General features: G+C 33.8%; 2 protein-coding genes across 13 annotated transcripts in view; one reads left to right on the top strand and one right to left on the bottom strand.

Moving 5' to 3' along the window:
- lute (BTB/POZ domain containing protein 3 lute) overlaps window positions 1-8,154 on the top strand; it is a 43,416-nt gene extending 35,262 nt beyond the window's left edge. For 3 of the 10 annotated variants that reach the window (XM_076411328.1, XM_076411327.1, XM_076411334.1), the window contains 7 exons: window positions 4,084-4,199; window positions 4,255-4,418; window positions 4,475-4,633; window positions 4,691-4,907; window positions 5,397-5,542; window positions 6,884-7,103; window positions 7,165-8,154. In XM_076411328.1, the coding sequence (XP_076267443.1) occupies window positions 4,084-4,199; window positions 4,255-4,418; window positions 4,475-4,633; window positions 4,691-4,907; window positions 5,397-5,542; window positions 6,884-7,103; window positions 7,165-7,632 (1,490 nt within the window). In that variant the 3' untranslated portion in view covers window positions 7,633-8,154. Of the gene's footprint in view, window positions 1-3,090; window positions 3,280-3,334; window positions 3,785-4,080; window positions 4,200-4,254; window positions 4,419-4,474; window positions 4,634-4,690; window positions 4,908-5,396; window positions 5,543-6,883; window positions 7,104-7,164 lie in introns of those variants that run through there. The other 7 variants (XM_076411325.1, XM_076411326.1, XM_076411333.1 and 4 more) reach the window with 5 other exon arrangements.
- Brf (Brf RNA polymerase III subunit) overlaps window positions 1-11,980 on the bottom strand; it is a 106,761-nt gene extending 94,781 nt beyond the window's left edge. For all 3 annotated transcript variants that reach the window (XM_076411324.1, XM_076411322.1, XM_076411323.1), the window contains exons 1-3: window positions 11,614-11,980; window positions 11,333-11,557; window positions 9,584-9,688 (exon numbers count right to left, since the gene is read on the bottom strand). In XM_076411324.1, the coding sequence (XP_076267439.1) occupies window positions 9,584-9,688; window positions 11,333-11,557; window positions 11,614-11,830 (547 nt within the window). In that variant the 5' untranslated portion in view covers window positions 11,831-11,980. The remainder of the gene's footprint in view (window positions 1-9,583; window positions 9,689-11,332; window positions 11,558-11,613) is intronic.
- Between the last annotated feature and the right edge of the window lie 8,138 nt (window positions 11,981-20,118).

The following is a 20,118-nucleotide window of genomic DNA, read 5'->3' on the forward strand; positions in this document are numbered from 1 at the left end:
CACCGAAGACTTCTGGCAAATAAATAGTTGTGTACCAATCTATTCTATGATCCTCTAAAGGCACTGTTGCAATATGACCAGTTTTCCCGAAGAAACACGCCACCATTTTCTTTGAAGTATTTCGTGCGCGAACAACTTTTGTTGGATTTGGTTCATCTTGGAACACCCATAGAGTCGACTGCTGCTTACTTTCGGGCTGATGCGAATATATCCATGATTCGTCACCTGTCACGATTTTATAAACGTCTTTCGAAGCACCGCGATAGAATTTCTTAAGCATGTCTTTGCACCAATCGACACGAGCCTTTTTTTAGCCATTGTCACGTCATTAGTCAAATGTTCACGTAAAATCGCATATATGCTAGTAGAAATAATGCTTAGGGATGCCTCAATCTCACAATAGGTGACATGACGATCTTGTTTAATCATTTCGCACACAGCATTCATGTTTTCTGGCACAACAGCCGATTTTGGACGACCTTCACGAAATTCGTCGGACAGTAAACTACGACCACGATTCAATTAACTAAACCAACGGTACACGGTGATTTTTGAGGGAGCTTCATTGCCAAAAGTCGAAATGTTCACGATTCAGTTCCATTTGCTGCTGAGACGAAACTTCCAACTAAATATAAAATAAACAAATAGCGTCCGTGCGACAAAATGTTCTGAGTACGTATATCGTCAAAAATATCAAACTTTACGATGGAACCGTCAGATGGACTCACATGACAATAATTGCCAATTCCCGAAATATAAATAGTGACCCTCGTACAACTATTGGATAACACAAGAACAGGATACAGATACAAAATAATGAAACCATTTGATCTCGTGTATTGTAGTGTAGTGAGGTGCATTTAATAGAAAAACAGCAGTGTTAATATACAAACATAATTATACCAGAGACTAAGATAGGGACGATGGGTCCCCCTAGATATATACCTAGACTAAAGTTATTATAAAGACAATTTGTAGTTTACTCGACAAGTATTAGTAAAAATGTAATAAATAAAAAAAGTGTTGGCAATGTAAACATCCTGCCAATAAATCGAACATATTGCCAAATTCAATTTATAAAAACGTAAAATCCCTTTTACACTCTGGGCATTTTTCGTTCTAATTTCAAGAATTAGAGTCGCCCTTTAAACTCATTACTAGTTTAAAACGGACAGAATAAAGTGTGATGCGTGCGAACATGTAACCAAATCGGTTTATACAATCCGATTTGTGTTGTTACTGGTCGACACCGTTGTCATATGTTAATGTAAATATAACCTACAAACTATTGTGGCTGTTGTAATTAACTGTTTAAATCCTCCATTATATAATATACATTAGATGTCCGATAATTTTAAAATAAATTATATTTTATAACGTTATTTTGTTGTTTATTATATTTGCATTAGTATTTTGTTCTCAGAGCCAAAAATAAAGGAAAACAAATTTGGTACGGCAACGTTGTATTATAAAAATCGATGGCGTGCATTGGCTGTTTTATTGAAAGCCTATTAATCAGTTTAAATGTACTATCAGACAAACAGTCTTTTGTTGGGGAATAAATAAAACCGGCTAAATGTGTAAACCATTTAGAGAAATCTAGTTTCACTCAACAATCGACTAAGCACAGATTAACAGGGGTTGTTAGGAAGGCATTCGAAGAAAATAAATACTGCCCTGCAATATTCCTGGGCATCTCACATGCAACTTTTGATTAGGTATGGCATTTGGAATTAATCTAGAAATTGAGCAAATTGTTACCGCGGAATTACTGTCAAGTGATGGAATCATATATTTTCGAAAGAACATTTCTCGCATGAAGGGGCATTCTCAATTCTTAAACCTATTTCGGATGGAGTTTTCCAGTGTGGTACCTTGTGAGCATTCCTGTATTTATTCTACACTGCTGATATTCGAACAATAAAAGAAACAGTACTTGGAACATTCGCCAACGACAGTTATTATGGCAAAAGATACTATCTCTGACTAAGGTTGTAAAAAAAGCGTACCTAGCAGTCAACAAAATCTACTAATTGACCATTGACCAGAATATATATAAAATAACTTATTATAACTTATTATAGTTCTTATAAACATTAAAAAAATTATAAACACGAAACTTTACAAAAAATATAACTTAAATATTTCTAAATTAGTGTTGTTCGATTTTCAGTTACGTAAACGAAATACTTCGATCATAGCGATTGAGTTATTTTATAATATATATCTGATTTACGTCAATCCCTCTTCTTCTTTTGTCGATGAGTTATTATCTTAAAATATCGATTTCAATATTTTTCATAAAAATATATCGTCATATATTATAACCAAATATATCGGCATAACGGAGAAAAAATATATTGATTTTTTTAACAATTAGGAGAAATATCGATATTTTACGCATGATGTATCGATATTCTCTAAACATTTTAAAAAGTAGCTATACTTTTAATAACCATTCAAAATTAAGTGCCAATTTTAAAGATTTATTAAAAATAATAAAAAGGTTTTCTACAATTAAGTTGAAGAAATCTATTTAATTTTTTTGAAAAAATATCGGATAAAAATAATATCGATACGTTGGTCAAAATATATCTGTCAAAAATATCCATATATCGATATTTTTTCGGCATTCCTAGGGTGTGTTAATATAGGGATGTCCACCGTGCAGAAAAATATCGACACAAAATACACTAGATATCCGAGGGAGAAAATCTTGAAACAAAAGTTCGATACTGTTCCTCAAAACCCCTATGTTTCTAATATCGGGATTTTACTTTGCAACTCTAAATTCGATAGTCTCTATCCATAGTTATCGGCCACCAAAATATCGGCACAAAAACTTCGATATACCGGGAAAAAAATCCAATATATCTAGGCTACAATATTTAGAAATAAAATACAATTAGAAACAATTTTTTCCATTATTGAAATTATTATTAATTATGCTCAATACTAGTTCAAATAAATCTGTTGCAACAAATGAACAATTTTAAAAAATCGTTGTCAGATCTCATCCAATAAAAACTGCAATTATCCAACATCGCAATATTTTACGGATTGGACGCGAGTATAAATTATCGGTAAACGTGGCAACGTCGTCGGATCGACGAAAGATGTCAGATGCTGCGGTGCGGTGGTGAAGGTTTTCGCTTTGAATACGAATCGAGAGCCGTTCGGAAATGGCAATGTCTAATTTATACTCTAAAATCTCGACGAAACCCATAAACAAGAGATCGGAAAGTATGTCGGTGACGCAAACGAACGCTTGGATGAACGGTAAGGATAAAAACAAACGGCGATGGTCACCAAACCTGACTGGTGATCGATCTTTCGCGATCGCCCGGAACGTATGAACTACTACCGTGGGAGTAGTTCGGGTTAACGCCCAGAGAGCGAAACATATGTTGGGCGTTTAGGGGTAAGTCGGACGAACGTTCGGACCCGTTGGCCAACCGTCGAAACACCGGTTACGATTCTTCGTGCTCGGAGCGAAGCACTACTTTTCCTAATACTGGTCTGACATGGCGGATTTGTTTTGGTTTGCCTTGATATCGTATTAAGTCCGTTGCAATTTTGTTTTTTTTAACGGTCTGGTTAAAATTGAAATTTCTAGAGAGTACGCGTGACGATCATTTCCTAGTCATGTTCCTACAGCAAAACGGTTTAAACTTTTAAGGTGTTCATATTTAAAATTTCTGTTAATAAGAATATGAAATGAGTCTTTTGTCTGTTGTCGTGAAACCAGAATCGAACAATAACCGAGAAATGGCAAGGAAAACAGGTAAATTTACTACACCTCACATGAACATAGGTTATTGAAATTTGGTAAAGTCAAAAGTTCTATTATAATTATTCATAAATACACGCACACAAATACAGGTTTGTAATGTTTGGTTTTACTTGCGCTCTGTTATATCAACGTGGGGGTGGTAAATGACTCATTCTCCTTAAAATATGTTAATGTACTGTGGAATCTTTTAGTTAATGCTTCCTTATTAAGCATTTAAAACTACCATTAAATAGTCTATAGCAAAACAAATAGTTAAATTATAGCAAAACTTATATGGCTTTTCTTAGCAGAAACTCTGACAAATGGCTCTCTTAGTCTATCTCCACCGCCAATTTCCAACCAACAAACAAACCATCTACACCCTTTACATACAATGGCTCAAAAAGATACTGGTGGACTTTTACAGGTAATATTAATTATCACCAATATGCACTTTAACTTCATTAATTATATCTTATTAGATAATGCAACCTGCTAGCAATCCTGGTTCTCCACCGCCAAGTCCTCCATTAATATCACCTGTAGGCCAGGGAAGTACTCTGGATCCAAACTGGCAAGCTACTAAGCCTACTGTACGTGAAAGAAATGCAGCGATGTTTAACAATGATCTTATGGCTGATATTAGGTATGCATTTCATATTTTTTAAGATAACATTATTTCATAAGTGTTGTATGTTTCAGATTTGTGGTTGGATCATCTCAAGTTATTCCAGCTCATAAATATGTACTTGCAACAGGCAGCTCAGTATTTTATGCGATGTTTTATGGTGGCTTAGCTGAATGCAAAGAAGAAATAGAAGTGCCTGATGTAGAACCTTCTGCATTTCTGACACTACTTAAGTAAGTTTTATTGTTTTGTGCTTTGACATAGTACTGTATCAAACATCTCAATTTTAGATATCTTTACTGTGATGAAATTCATCTGGAAGCAGATACAGTTTTAGCAACACTATATGTAGCAAAGAAGTATATCGTACCTCATTTAGCCAGGGCATGTGTTAACTATCTCGAAACTAGCTTAACTGCAAAAAATGCTTGCCTATTACTCAGTCAATCTCGTCTATTTGAAGAACCAGAACTGATGCAAAGATGTTGGGAAGTTATTGACGCTCAGGTAAGACATAGTTTAAGCTGTTTGGACCTTACCAGAGACGTGGACAGGACTAAATCAACCGACAATGAGACTAAAAAGAGACACTTCAGCTTTAGTTCCTGTTTGCAATCAAACATTTCATAATTCGCGTGCTAATTAATTTCTTCCACATTTTCTCTCGTTGATTGTACACAAATTTGTATGAGTTGTCCGTTGTGTTTAATTTCTTTCTGTGATATATGTTGTTTCGATATGTGCACAGCGAATCTCAATTGACGGTTTAGAAGAAAAGGAATTGCTGTACCTGATTGTATTTAGCGTCAGTTGAGCTTCGTGACAGTTCGTGTGTTTTTATAATCATTATCAGAATGTTGTAGTGAGAAATATAATATTTGAACACCAAATTAATCGTGTTTTTTAATCATATCCTGTCCTATGCTGGAATCGCGAGAAAGTAATCTTCGACGGACCGTTTCTATTCGAAACTAAATGTATGTTTTGCTCTTTAAGGCGGAAATGGCACTAAAATCTGAAGGCTTTGTCGATATTGACATATCTACATTGGAATCGGTGTTGGGTAGAGAGACTCTCAATTGCAAAGAGATGAACCTTTTGGAAGCGGCCTTAAATTGGGCATCAGCTGAATGCGGAAGACGGTAAGCAGCCACATTAATTTATTTTGAGATATCACTTGCAATTGGTACCCTTCATGTTTCCATGCATATAATAACTTTGCTGCATTAAAATTCTGCTGTCTTTTAAATAATAAAATAATTCAGTTTTCGCTTTCATCACAAAAACCCTCTATAAAAATTAATTGTTTCTTCAAAATTATGCCACTATTTTCTTAAAACAAACATGTACATCATTAACCTAAATATATAATTTATTATATATCAGCAAAAGTTTTTTGCAGAGTTACAATTTTATCCTTTTATCCAATTTTTTTTTTGGTTGTCCCAATATCCTTGTTCATATTTCTTTGTAAGATCTCCAGTAACTTTCATGCTTTGATTCAAAGTCATTCCATTTTATGATCGTTTAAAGCTTTAAATATGATCTAACTATATGTTCTCATACTCTGTAGTCTAACATATTGTAAAGTAATGGTACTCATTGTTATTTTGGTTCAAATGCTCATATTTGTTTATAAAATCCCGATATTTTCGTTGTTTCGATTTAAAATAATTCTTCCATTACATTCCATAGGGTTTCAACTATCATATAACTCCATTTTCTACAATTAATTACGATAAAGTGTAACAACAATCATTATTTTGGCTCAAATATTGAGATTTCTGTAATAAAATCCCCGGTAATTTTCATCTGTTTTGATTCAAAATAATTCCGTTTGCATTTTATGGTAGAAAGTTTCCAGGTCCATATAATTACCATTTGTCTTTTTCTATAGCCATATATGCCTCAAAGTACGATAGTGATCATTATTTTGATTCATTCTATGGGCAAAAATTTAACTGCACCAAATGACTAGAATTTTTAACAAATTAAATAACTACAGTCAGATATATTGAAAAATATGAATAGTTTAGCTCTGTGTTCAGATTAATTCATAAAATCTGCAGTGATTAATGTGTTGTAATTCAAAGTAGATATCCATCTATTATAGCATTTCAGTGATCAACTGTAATTTCTCGTGTTCTATGGTCTAATATATTGTAAAGTAATAAATATAATTGACATTTTGGTCCCAATGGCCAGATTTTTCATGAAATTCCCCGTAATTTTGATGCTTTCATTCAAAATAATGTTTCCATTCCACAGTTGAAAGTTTCAAGCCCCATATAACTGCATTTTCTGCTTTTCTATAGTCGAATATATTATAAAATAAGGATACATATTATAATTTTGGTTCAAATGTTCATATTGACTCATTTTTGTTGTGCTTTAAAATAATAATTGTCCTTTTAAATTAAACATCCCAGCAATCAAGACGACAATTGACAATGGAAAAAAAACTAAGATCTTTATTATTGCAGTGAATTGGAACCAACGGCGCAAAACAAACGGGCCGTCTTGGGTAACGCGTTATATCTCATCCGGATACCGACCATGACCCTTGAGGAATTCGCAAACGGAGCTGCCCAGAAAGGTATCTTGACACAACAGGAAACCATCGATATTTTTTTTCACTTTACGGCCAACAACAAACCGAGTCTGCAGTACCCTATCAAACCTAGGGCAGGCTTAAAGAGTCAGGTGAGTTTCTGAAAGCCGACGAAGATTATGTAAGTAGTGAAATCGTGTGAAATTGTTGCAGGTCTGTCACCGATTCCAGTCCTGTGCGTACCGCTCGAACCAATGGCGATACAGAGGACGCTGCGATAGTATCCAGTTCTCGGTCGACCACCGGATTTTCGTGGTGGGCTTCGGCTTGTACGGATCATCTGGCGGCGCCGCTGACTACACGGTGAAGATCGAACTCAAGCGGCTAGGCAGAGTCCTGGCCGAGAACAACACCAAGTTCTTCTCGGACGGCTCTAGCAACACCTTCCATGTTTATTTCGACAACCCCATTCAGGTGGAGCCGGAGAAATTCTACACGGCCTCGGCGGTCTTGGACGGCGGAGAGCTGAGTTATTTCGGCCAGGAGGGTATGAGTGAGGTGAGCGTCGGCCCCGTGACGTTCCAGTTTCAGTGCTCGTCGGAGAGTACCAACGGGACGGGCGTCCAAGGGGGCCAGATACCGGAGCTGATATTCTACGGACCCACGCAGGAGGAACATTGAAGGCGGACCTCCTCTGCCTACACTCCCCCCCCCCCCCTCCAAACGCCGAAATTCAGGACTGCACTTTTTATCCTTATTAATTTATGAACCTTTAAGTTTAGTGAAAGTTTGATATCGTTTTGTGCGTTATTTTGTTGTTGTCCCCCCTACCGACTGTTAATTTTACGGAACAGTAATTTATCCCCTTAGGTTAAGTGCTTTTAAGCCAAATGTACTCTCCCAGGATGACCAATCGTGACTATTGATGCCGACTTTAGTAATGTTATTTTATTTTCGAATGACTTATTTTAGATATGATATTGCGGTTCATGTTTACCATAATTTCGTACGATATGCGAAAAGTGATAGACTGCTGAATATTGATGGTATTTTAGTTGATTAGGAACATTGTTGATAGATTTATTTCCAACGTATATTTGTTAGTGATTTTTCAGATTTTTATATATTAATAATTTAAGGATCTCGTTTTTCCCGCGTCTTGTAATCTCCAATAAATAAATAATTAATACAAAATATATTAACGTTACTTTTTTCTTTTTCGTCATAAAAACTCATTGTTTCAAAAATTATTATAATATCAAAGAACTTTAATATCAGTTCTTATATTTATATCACATTTATGATATAGGATACTTTATAGCGTATCCTATATCATAATATATATTTTCTTCATTAAAATTAGTTCAAAAAATTATCAAAACATTAAATAGCCCCAATATAAGAACTATATTTTAGAACTACAAGTTGGTGTACTGACCACCATGAATTTTGTATTATAATAACATATACTACTTTATTTTTGATAAATATAATTTGTGCTTAAAAATAAAGTATATGAAAATACTTTATCTCCAATCTCTAATATCACGAGTAAAACGAAACACTCACATGCTTAAATATTTGACTAATTAGTAGTAAAAAGTGATAAGAATTACAACATTTTGGCTCGAACTTGACAACACAGTGATCAGTCATTTTTAGCTGGGATAATTGTTTGATTTTACCAAGTATTTGACTGACTTTTAATCCGTCCAGTAATTATAAAACAAATTAAATATTCAGAATCAAGGAGATTAAAATATATATGCTAATAATCATAACGAATGGCAATATATTTGGACATTTTTGATCTTATCCTTTAAATGGGTAATAAGACCTAATGCTCACCTACTATAAGAAGCAGCAGTTCTTCAAGAAATAATTCGAATTGAAAGGGTACTGGAAATACACCAAAGTTAAATCTAAACAAAACAGAAAAATATATCATATCCACAAAATTAAAAGGCATCCTCTAAAAGAGGTGTTTGCAAAGACGTGAGTGTACACGCATCAAAACATATCAAGAATGTGCGAGATATAGCTTATAAATAAACAAATGGTTTTGAGACATATAAACACCAAATTAATATCAATAAAGATAAGGGTTAAAAAACTAATCCTAGCTGGCATACCAAACTCCCACTTTTTTTGGATTATTCAAAGGAGCATGAAACACAAGGGCTTTTATCGAGATTGATTACCCACCCTTAATAACATACTTGTATGATTAAATCTTCAGTATCAAAACTTCCGCCCCGGAGATGCGGCAAGAATATGTATATGACTATTGCGAAACGTCGGTTAGCTTTAGTCAATAAACGCGACTCCAATCCTAAAGCCAATAGTTAATAAATGAGACGACAATAAATAATTAACAACGATCTGATAGATTAAAATTAAAAAACTGGCTGTTTCAGGATGAAGCAATCAAACGGGAGAACAGATTGTTCGTAAATTGAATAACAAACGTATTACATATGTAATTAAATAACAATTTCGTTTTAAGACTAGCTATGAAACTTTCAAAAAACAACAGTTTTTAATATTTTTGTTTTTATGATTTGATATGTTTTTTTTTCACAAAATAAATTGGTCTTAGCTACAAAACGAACAAAATAGTATTTGTACTTACCCACAGATGGAACTTTGATACACAAAGCTTGTGACAGTTTCAGATACGTCCTTCCCAACTCATAGCAGCAAATTTGTAACACATCACTGATGTCTATGAGCAAATCTATAGTACTCTATTAAGGACTATATTGAACACTGGTTGAAAAAAAAAGTTAAACAAAATCACCAATATATTTTTCTTATGTTGGTGAAAAGATAATGTAGATTAATAATGTGATATAGGGAGGTAAATAATAAAGTTTTAATTTTTGAAACGTTACATTCGAAGCCTACTGATGGTGTCAGATCCAAGGCTCCTTTTATATTGATATTTCAAAATTAGAGCTTTGAAAAATATTTATAATTTTTCAAGAAAGTACACAAAAAAGTATGTAATTATTTTTCATTATTTAAAAGTGAACTTTATCACGTACCATCCTATATAATTAATAGATATATATCATCTATAATATAAATCGTATCCAGTTGGACATCATGAAACGAACAGTAATACATTTAGCTGATAGTCACCGAATACTGTCATGAACTTTTTAATGCTTTTTCATTATCCCATCCATATTCAAGAATTAGTTATTAAATGAATCATGACATACTTTTATCATTACTTGATTAAATTTCAATGAATAAAACAAATTAATACCCCGAGTTTGAAAACTATCACGGACCGGGCATTTGACAATTGACAGTTATATCGTCGAACATGATAGCGCTAACATTCGCCAAATTCGACCAAAATCTTTGTAGATGTCCCAGAATGAAAACGCAATAAAACCTGTAGACAGCCCCGTTAAGGAAGGGTTGGCAGGCCTCGGTTCCGCTTTCGTCACTATTGGTACCACATATCCCATCACCAAACTGATATACCGGCAAATATTGGAAAATGAAAACGCAGCAAAATCACTCACAAAGCTCCGACAGGAAGGATACGTCATAGTTTATAGAGGAATAATGCCGGTTATGGTACAGAAATGTCTGTGTCTCCCAACAATGTTCGCCGTCTATTCTGCGGCTACCATACCATTAAAATCCTTAAATATGAACGAGTACCTGGAAAAGACCTGCGCCAGTGTCATATCCGGCACTCTCGAAGCATTCCTCATGCCTTTCGAACGTGTTCAACTGATACTACTCATGTCTCAGTACAATAACCAATTCCGGAACATGTTTCACCTAATCCGAGTCATGGCCAAAGACTACGGTTTCAAGGAATTCTTTAGAGGCTACACCACCATACTCACGAGAAATATCTGTTCAAACTGTTGTTTTTTCCTCACCAAATCTGAGTTGCAGAAAAGATTTGACAATGCCGATCATGTATACATGAAACACATGCAAAATTTCGTTTATGGAGCTCTTGTTGGGACACTGATCACTGTACTAATGTACCCTCTTAAGGTGGCAAAAGTCCACATTCAAAAGGACTTGGGGGGAAAGTACAGAAACCTTCTGGAGGTGTCTAGAGAAATTTACCAGACAAATTCAAGGGGAATGATAAATTTTTACAGGGGAATTGAGGTGAATACTCTGAAAGGCCTGCTATCATGGGGTATCACAAATTCGTCTTATGAGTGGATTAAGCATCGTTTGTAAACAATTAATTTTTGTCTCTATATTTATTTAATAAAATTCAAATAGTAAAAATAATATTATTGTTCGATTATAATGACCTTGGAATGTGGACATAAAAAAACAAATTTCATTCAGATTTTGTATTGATAATGCTATGGTAATATGTGAGAAAGGATACGTGCTGTCCCTTCTGTCCGACAGCTGAGGTAAACACAGGCTGCATATATATGGCTGTTTTTCCTGCCACGAGTTAAATTTCTCGACAAGGCCATTTTGAAAAAAGTACAAGCAGTCTCTATGCAGTTTTGATTAAGCTTCAATTGATTGCCTAATTGGCTGATACCATTACGGGCTTTTCTTATAGTAACTTCTCTCGATTCTAAGCCGCCAGCCACATGAAAGGCTGAAATAATAAGAATCTTGCTCCGAACTAATCCGTTTATACTCAGAGCTACTTACAGGCTCCCAATTTTGTCGAACCCCCTTGGGAATCAGCTGACACGAACTGACCTATGGCACTAGAACTACCGTGAGTGCCTTCCTCGAACTGAACTTCGGCGACGATTATATTATCCTCGAGCACAGACCCACAATTAGTACACACTGCGTCGCCCCTGGCGGGGTCCACTTCAATATCCGAACTACCGCAATTTTTACACTTTCTACCAGATGACATTTTGAAAACCGACACGAAAACAGTTCAGTGTAAACGTAAAATTACCGTGACCAAATCGAACGATCTCTCACACGTATCAAAAATAAGGAACGGAACGTAGAAATTATGATATACTTTTAAAAACAAAATACTCTAACCTAAAAATTTACAACGTTCCTCTTCTTTTATCAAATGTGGCGTTTAAGTTAGACTCCTAAAAAAAGGATATGTCGATATTGTTGCATCAATATATCGATATTTTGTAAGGATTTTAATGACCGGACTAAAAATTGATAATTTTAGCAATATTTTTTGTGATTACAGATGTGTTATATAAATATTGGTTTGCTAATAAATAAAAAAATATTAATCTTCAATGTTCTTTCCCTTATCGAATTGTATATATTTTTACCAGAGTACCTGGAAAGTAAGGGGTGTTCCTGCAATTTTGACAAGAACAGAATTCTGAAATTCAAGGACGGTCCACTGGTTAAAAGCGTTTTTCAAAGAGATGTGAGCAAATTGGATATTTTTGCGCAAATTCCAATACACTATATTAAGACAAACTTATAAACTTAAATGCTAAGCGACGATTGACGTTAAGCCGTCTTCATTTCTTAATTAGTTGCTTGTTTCCGGATATGATAATAAAATTATGATGATTACATCACATGTTCGTTAATGTGAACTAATTTAAACCAACTGTAGTTCACATTAAGGATTGTGATCTTAGTTATTTAGGTTTTGTTATATTAAAAAAATCTTTATCTGCAAATTATACATACAACTGTATACGCGACTTTAGAGTAAGGTCTAGTCAGGTCCATTTAGTGGTAGCGATACGATCCTGTGATTGGCTAGTTTAAATATTTAGAATCGCAACCACAAAAGCATGTGGTTGGCTGCGCTCCTTTATATAATATATAAGTTTTTTTGTACATACATCATCAAGATGTTTAATGTATTGTCTACCGTAATTTGTAAATTCGTTCTAGAATTAGACAATATATTCATTCTCATTTTTTCCTAGTTAAAAAGGGACGCAATGCTGTCTGACTGGTTCGAATACGTAAACGAGTGAACCTGTCAAAGTCGTCCAGTTGTCAGACATACGCAAAATTCTTGAAAGCAGAAGTGATGAGACGTTATACCTCTAACCTATAAACTATTGTGGCTGTATAACTTATATTCGATAACATTTTTGTTCAATTATTTTAGTTAGTTTATAATTTTGTTGTATTTCAAAGCCCAACTGAACTCAGAGTTGATGCAGTTGAAAACATTGCGACGTTTTGACGTGATAAATTTAGATGACGTATGCACAAAATAACTTTGAATAAACTATAGTTAGTTGTTACTAAATTATTGGATATATATGGAAAATGATTATAACGCTATTATAAACAGGAGACATCATTTTTCAAAAATAATCCCGATCTTTCCTAAAAATGTGTTGATCAAGTAAATAATACTGAATTATGTGGATTAAGCACAATACAAATTTATCATCGTCATCGCATGTATCACAGGCATTTTGGTAAGAAATTCAGAAATACCCTTGTTTCACAAACAGGTCTTAGGGTAAATGTCTATCCAAATTTGTTTTTACTAGGTAAAAGGTTGCTGTTTTACAGAAAGTAAGTTTACTGCAGTGATAGTAGTGAAAATATAAATTCGAGTTACCAGTTCTGAGCTTGGGTACCCAGCTGTTCGAAAGATATGATGTAATTACGATGGGGGATATAGCTATTAATAGTCTATCCAAAGTTTTTTTAGTACTGCGTCATGGATATTTGTGACGTCGATACATTGCAATGTTGCCGCACCAACTCTGAGTTTTAGTTCAGTTTGGCTTTGCCATACAAGAAAATTATTGTGGCTGTATAATTAACTATAGTTTTCAGATGTACCATAATGTTGAAGTAAATTATATTTGATAACATTTTTGTACAATTATTTTTTTCAGATTAGAATTTTGTTGTATGTCAAAGCCAAACTGAATTAAAGCTCAGAGTGGATGCTGCAATATCGCATTGTTTCGACGTCACAAATATCCATGACGCGTTATTAAAAAAACGTTGAATAAACTATATATTTAAATAGCGCCAGATTTTATTGCCATATTTATAAGATATTATTTGTTGTTTCTAAATATTTAGAAAATAATTGCTACTTTAACGGAATTTATTTTCTTAATCCTTAATTGAATTTTTTCATATCATTCTCTTCTTTTTTATACCATTTGTATATTTATAATTGTCCAATGCATAATTATTTTCAAAATAAAAGCAATATTAGCATGGAAGGGCTAAAAGTTTTATTTCAGCATAACAAAACTGGAAGAGAACTGTAATAGAACCCATAAAATTGATGACACTAAAGAAATATGAAAATGGAAACGCTTTTTTTGATATTACTTAGAATAATGAGCTCTTAACAATTTTTATTTATATTTATTTTTATACTTACATTTATTTCTTTTTGTTATTTCTATTTTTATACGTTTTTTTTAATTTAAATACAACCAGAACAACATATTTTATTTGCATGTTACTATATCCAAGATGTGTGAAATGTGTCGGTAAACATCACACAACTCAGTGCAGAAAACAACACAATAGCATAGCAACATGCGTGTTATACAACGAAAGGTCACCCTGCCAATTATAAAAGATGTGCAGTATATAAAAAAAATAAAAGAACTCCAGCAAAAGAAAATTACAGCAGAATAGAGCTTAAGATAAATTGACAAAGTCCAAAACTCTGAAACTACCGTTGAAAATAAAAAAAATCCAAGAAACCGCAAAACAATGGGTCAATAATATAAACGCCACCAAAATATCAGATGATAAACAAATAAATATGAAACCGCAGGAAGCTAAGGCTAACGAGCTAACTATCGTCGACATGATGAAATTGCTCAAAGAATTCCAGACTGAAATGAGACAGAAATTCAGTCAGTTAGCAGACAGGGTGGAGAAATTGGAGAAAACTATCCAAAACAAGCAAAAGAAAAACCCATGGGTAATTCGTTTTTAAGAATTATAACATGGAACGCAAACGTACTAAATCAAAGAGTCCGGGAACTAAAATTATTCTTGAAAACAAATAACATAGATATAGCTTTCATATCGTAAAAACTATATTAATATACGGGGTTATGATGCTTAATGGACACTACACCCTAGTGAACGGGCTCGAGGCGGAACAGCTTTAATAATTAAACAAAATATACAACATTTCGAACAAGAAAGATTAAAAATGAAAAAATACAAGCTACGATAGTGAGTAACAAAAAAAACGGGACCGAAATAAATATTGGCGCTATATATTATCCACCAAGACATAAAATGACACAACAACAATATAAAGATATATTTTCAATATTAGGCCCAAGGTTTATTATTGGTGGAGACCTGAATGTTAAACATACAGCTTGGGGTTCACGAATAATAACATCTGGAAAAGGAAACGAATTACTCAATGCCATTAACCTTACAAATTGTAATGATCATTCAGGGCGGGAACCCATTTACTGGCCCATAGACAGTAATAAAGTCCCAGACCTGCTGGATTTCTACATTTCAAAAGGCATCTCTTTAAATCAAATTATTACAGAAATCTTGTGCGATCTAACATCTGATCACACTCCAGTATTGTTAACACGCGACAATCCTAAGAAAAACAAAAAAAAACTAATCTTACCAACAAATATACTGACCGGGACAAATTCAGATTAATACTGCAGGAACAAATCAGTTTAAAAGTAAGACTTATAAGTATAGATAATTTTGAACAACAATCCAAAATATAATACCCCTATAGCAAAAGAGAAATCAGAATATGAAGTAATTTACCACCTCGAAATTAGAGAAATGATAAAAGAAAGGCGAAAAGCTAGAAGAGTATGGCACAGAACTTGATCTGCTTCAAACAAAATTGCTCACGAATCAAAAGATCAAAGATTATAAACAGAATTGTTTCCAAATATATGTAAGTGAATTAAGCTCAAAAGCAGACAAAGATTATTCGCTATGGAAAGCAACTCAAAGATTTAAAAGACCAATTATTCGAGTACCGCCAATTAAAAATGATCGAAATGAACGGGTTCGGCGCACCGACGAAAAAGCTGAATTGTTCGCATAATACTTAGCTAACATATTTCAATCTACTGACCAAATCTACCATGGATCTCATGTTTATCAACCCGATGTAGATCTAAATCTAATTTCTCCACTGGAAGTTGCCACTGAAATTGATAACCTCAATCCTAAAAAGGCACCTGGTATAGATAACATTTCACCTGGATTATTGAAAGAACTGCCACGAAAAGCAATCATCATGTTAACATATATATTTAAGGCCTGTTTAAGACTGGATCACGTTCCGGAATACTTTAAGGTGGCACAAATAATTATGCGCAAGAAACCTGACAAACCTGCAGAACAAGTCGAATCTTACAGGCCTATTTCGCTGCTACCTGCAATATCAAAACTATTTGAGAAACTAATATTTAAACGTGTTAAAAATTTTGTAATAATACCAGATTTCCAGTTTGGTTTTCGAAATCACCACTCAACAATCGATCAAGTGCATAGAGTAACTGCGGCTATTGAAAAGCGTTCGAGGAAAAGAAATACTGCCCTGTAATATTCCTGGATGTCTCACAAGCTTTTGATCGGGTTTGGTATTTGGGATTAATCTGTAAGATGAGCAAACTGTTCTCGGCTGGAGTTCCACAAGGTAGCATCTTAGGACCTCTCCTGTATCTGCTCTAAACTGCTGACATTCCAACAATAAAAGAAACACTTCTTGGAACCTTTGCTGACGACACAGTTATTATGGCAAAAGATATATCTCTGCCTAGGGCAATAGAAAAGTACAAGTGGCAGTCAACAAAATCTGCAGATGGACGAAAGGGTGGAAAATTCAACTTATAATAACAAATTATATCACTCAATGAATACCCGATTCCTCAAGCACAATCAGCTAAATACCTCGGAATCTATCTTGACGGTAGATTAAATTGGAAACATCATGTTAAACAAAAAGCAAAACACATTAGAAGCAAAATGAAACAACTATACTGGTTAGTCGGAAGATACTCTTAACTTGACCTGACATCAAAGAGGTGGATCTATAAGACAATCATACAGCCAATTTGGACCTATGTGGTGCAAATATGTGGTTGCACTAAAAATTCAAATCAACTAGTCACGCAACGCTCTCAAAACAAGGTTTTACGATTGATTACCAATGCCTATCGCTATGTAACCAACGAAGAACTGCACGATAACCTGGGAATTAAATGGATTGGCGAAGTTATCCAAGATTTCGCCTTGAAACACGAAAGAAGATTACTAAATCATACTAACGTGGAAGCAATACAGCTGCTGAAGAGCGCGCAGAATGTCAGAAGATTGAAAGCGAACCAAACCATACGAACTTATATAAAGTGTATACCTTTAGTGTAAACTATAGCTATAAGTTATTATAATTTTATAATTGAGGAATACATATTGATTGATTTTCTCGCACTCGTCTTGCTTGTGAATTAATCCAAGTACAAATGAAATGTAGTAATAAATTAATTAATAATTAAGATTGTACTAAGCGTATCTAATAAAGATGTTATCAAGAAAAAAATGTTATTATATGATAACGTTAAACTAATCAATTTTTTTTATTAATTACATGTGACATTAGACATGCTCACTACAATCTTAATTAACAAATTAATTACTGCTATTCTGTTGAATTAATACACAAGCAAGGCGAGTACGGGATTAATATATTAGTACGTATTTCAGGTTCGTCCATCGATCAATGGACGAACCATAAAAATAAGAATAAGCTGCTTAAGCTAACGTTAAGAATACACTTAAACACTAAATAAGTACGTGTGGTTTGGTTTGCTTAAATGGTCTGATTTCGTGCGTGTTGTACAGTAGCTGTATTACTTCCACGTTGCTGTAATTTATCAATCTTATTTCATGCTTTAAGGTGAAATCTTGGATCACTTCGTGTATCAATTTGATTTCGAGGTCATTGTGCAGCTCCTCGTTGGTTACGTAATGGTAATTAACGATAAGCAATGGTAATTAACGGTAGAACTTTGTTCTGGACGCGTTGGACTTCTAGTTGGTTTGATGTCTTAGTGTAACTCCATATTTGCAACCCATAGATCCTAAATGGCTTTATGATTGAGAGCATCTTCCGACTAACCAGTTGCTTGATTTTACGCCAAATCTGTTCTGCTTTCTGTTTAACATGATGTTATGATGGTATTTAGCGCATTCTACTTGAGGATTTTGGCATCTGCCAAGTTTATAATTAGGTTTTTGTCATTTCACCGCAATGCAAAATCAAGATGGACAGATTTGGAACTGTTAGGCATTTTCTAGTCTCTATTTAATTTGTAGAATTGAATATACATCTTTTGCCGTAATAACTGTGTAGTCATAATAACAAACATGTTCCAAGTACTGTTTGGTTCTCTCTGGTTGTTGGAATATCAGCAGTAACGAGCAGATGTAGGAGTGGTACGAAGACACTATCCTGTGGAACCCCAGTCGATATATGTCTAAGTGTTGAGAATCTCCCTACATGCGAGACTCTATTTTCTTTCGGAAAGATTCCAGCAGTCGACTGTTAAGACAATTAATCAAACGCCGTAAGAAACAGTATTCAGGCCTCTAATAATTGGACCTGCCCAAACATTTCCCCAGAACCGTCTATTATAGGAGATTCGCACCCCGGGAACCATATTAGGATTATACTGCTTGTCATGTAAGCGGTTTTTGAACAATCAACAGTGATGTTAAAGCTTTTAAATGGGCGTGAATTATTTGTTTTTCCTATTGGTTCTATTTTGTGTGAACCAGTACCATTAGCACCAGTTTAAATGATGCAGCATATTTTTTATTAATATAATAGTTAAAAATACACACACTATTGAGACTATAAAATGTTCCAAATTGCCACTTCGTATAAATTGTATGTAGACAAAATAACCTAAATTTACTCTGTAACAATACATCCGAATAATATTAAAAAAAGAAGAAAATAACGTAATTTTAAAATATTTTTTTATATATTCGGATACGAAAATAAATTAAAACAAAGTGTATGATGACAAATGTAATTTATTTACGATATGTAATTTATATAATGATTACTACAATAAGAAAGTTATATTTTTACATAAACAATACAAATATTTAAAAACAACGTACATTTAAGTGAGTGTCCAAATATAAGAACCCATGTTACCTCTGATACAAATTAATTTTTTCTAAAAAATAATAAGTTTGCCATAGATTATAATTAATTTTGCAAAATTAAATAAATAGTAAAATAAATACTAACTGGAATAATATATATATATATATATATATATATATATATATATATATATATATTATGTATATTACATACGTATTGTAATATTTTATGTCATTTACAATATATTACGTTTTCTGAAATACATTATAATTTGCATAAACTTTAGTATAAGCGATCATGCAGATTATATATAATAAAAAATTCACATAAATAGATATGGTAGTAATAATAATTAAGTTTTTATAATGATCTGTTATAGAAACATTCCTAAAAATATATATTTAAACATTACTTCAGTGTATAAAATATGTTCCATTCACAATGTTATTGTATAATGTATGTGTTCAGAACATGATTTATGATAATAATTCAAATGCGACAGTTAAAAATCTATACACTACTCAGACTAGAAATGATAAATTTTCTTAGAATTCTTAAATATGAAGATGGATGAATATTTTATCACGGAGCAGTTATTGATATTAATGTAGATGACGAGTTAAACGACATAACGTTCTCTCGAACTGCTAACATATTTTTTTAATGTTGCGGGCATACTGAAGTTTTTGGTTACTGTTTCAATCTGAAACCTTCCAACCTTGTCTCTGATGTGCAGACGACATAAAGCTTTTAAACTTGGAGGCCCACCTGGAACGAGAGAAACCAAATTTATATATATCAACACAATATTTGATGAAATTCACTTACATCTCAATCCACCTATATATGTCATGATCACTTCACAGTAAGCGACTACGAGATTAACGATAGGATACAGCTTTTTCCCCTTCAATCCCGTGAAGGCAACTCCCATGTTCGTTCCGTCTGCGATGAAGCTCAGCGTACCTTGGTCCATGTCGAGCATCACTATGAACTTATCCGGGACCGAAAATTTGACATTCCCGTCTCGAAATAGGGGATAGGGTTTTGCTTCTGCGTTTTCTCCGTCATGATACAGCTCGTTG

Source organism: Rhynchophorus ferrugineus, unplaced genomic scaffold (assembly GCF_030347505.1).
Source record: "Rhynchophorus ferrugineus isolate W39M unplaced genomic scaffold, kcgeb_rfMv2 rfM8, whole genome shotgun sequence".
Lineage (NCBI taxonomy): Eukaryota > Metazoa > Arthropoda > Insecta > Coleoptera > Curculionidae > Rhynchophorus > Rhynchophorus ferrugineus.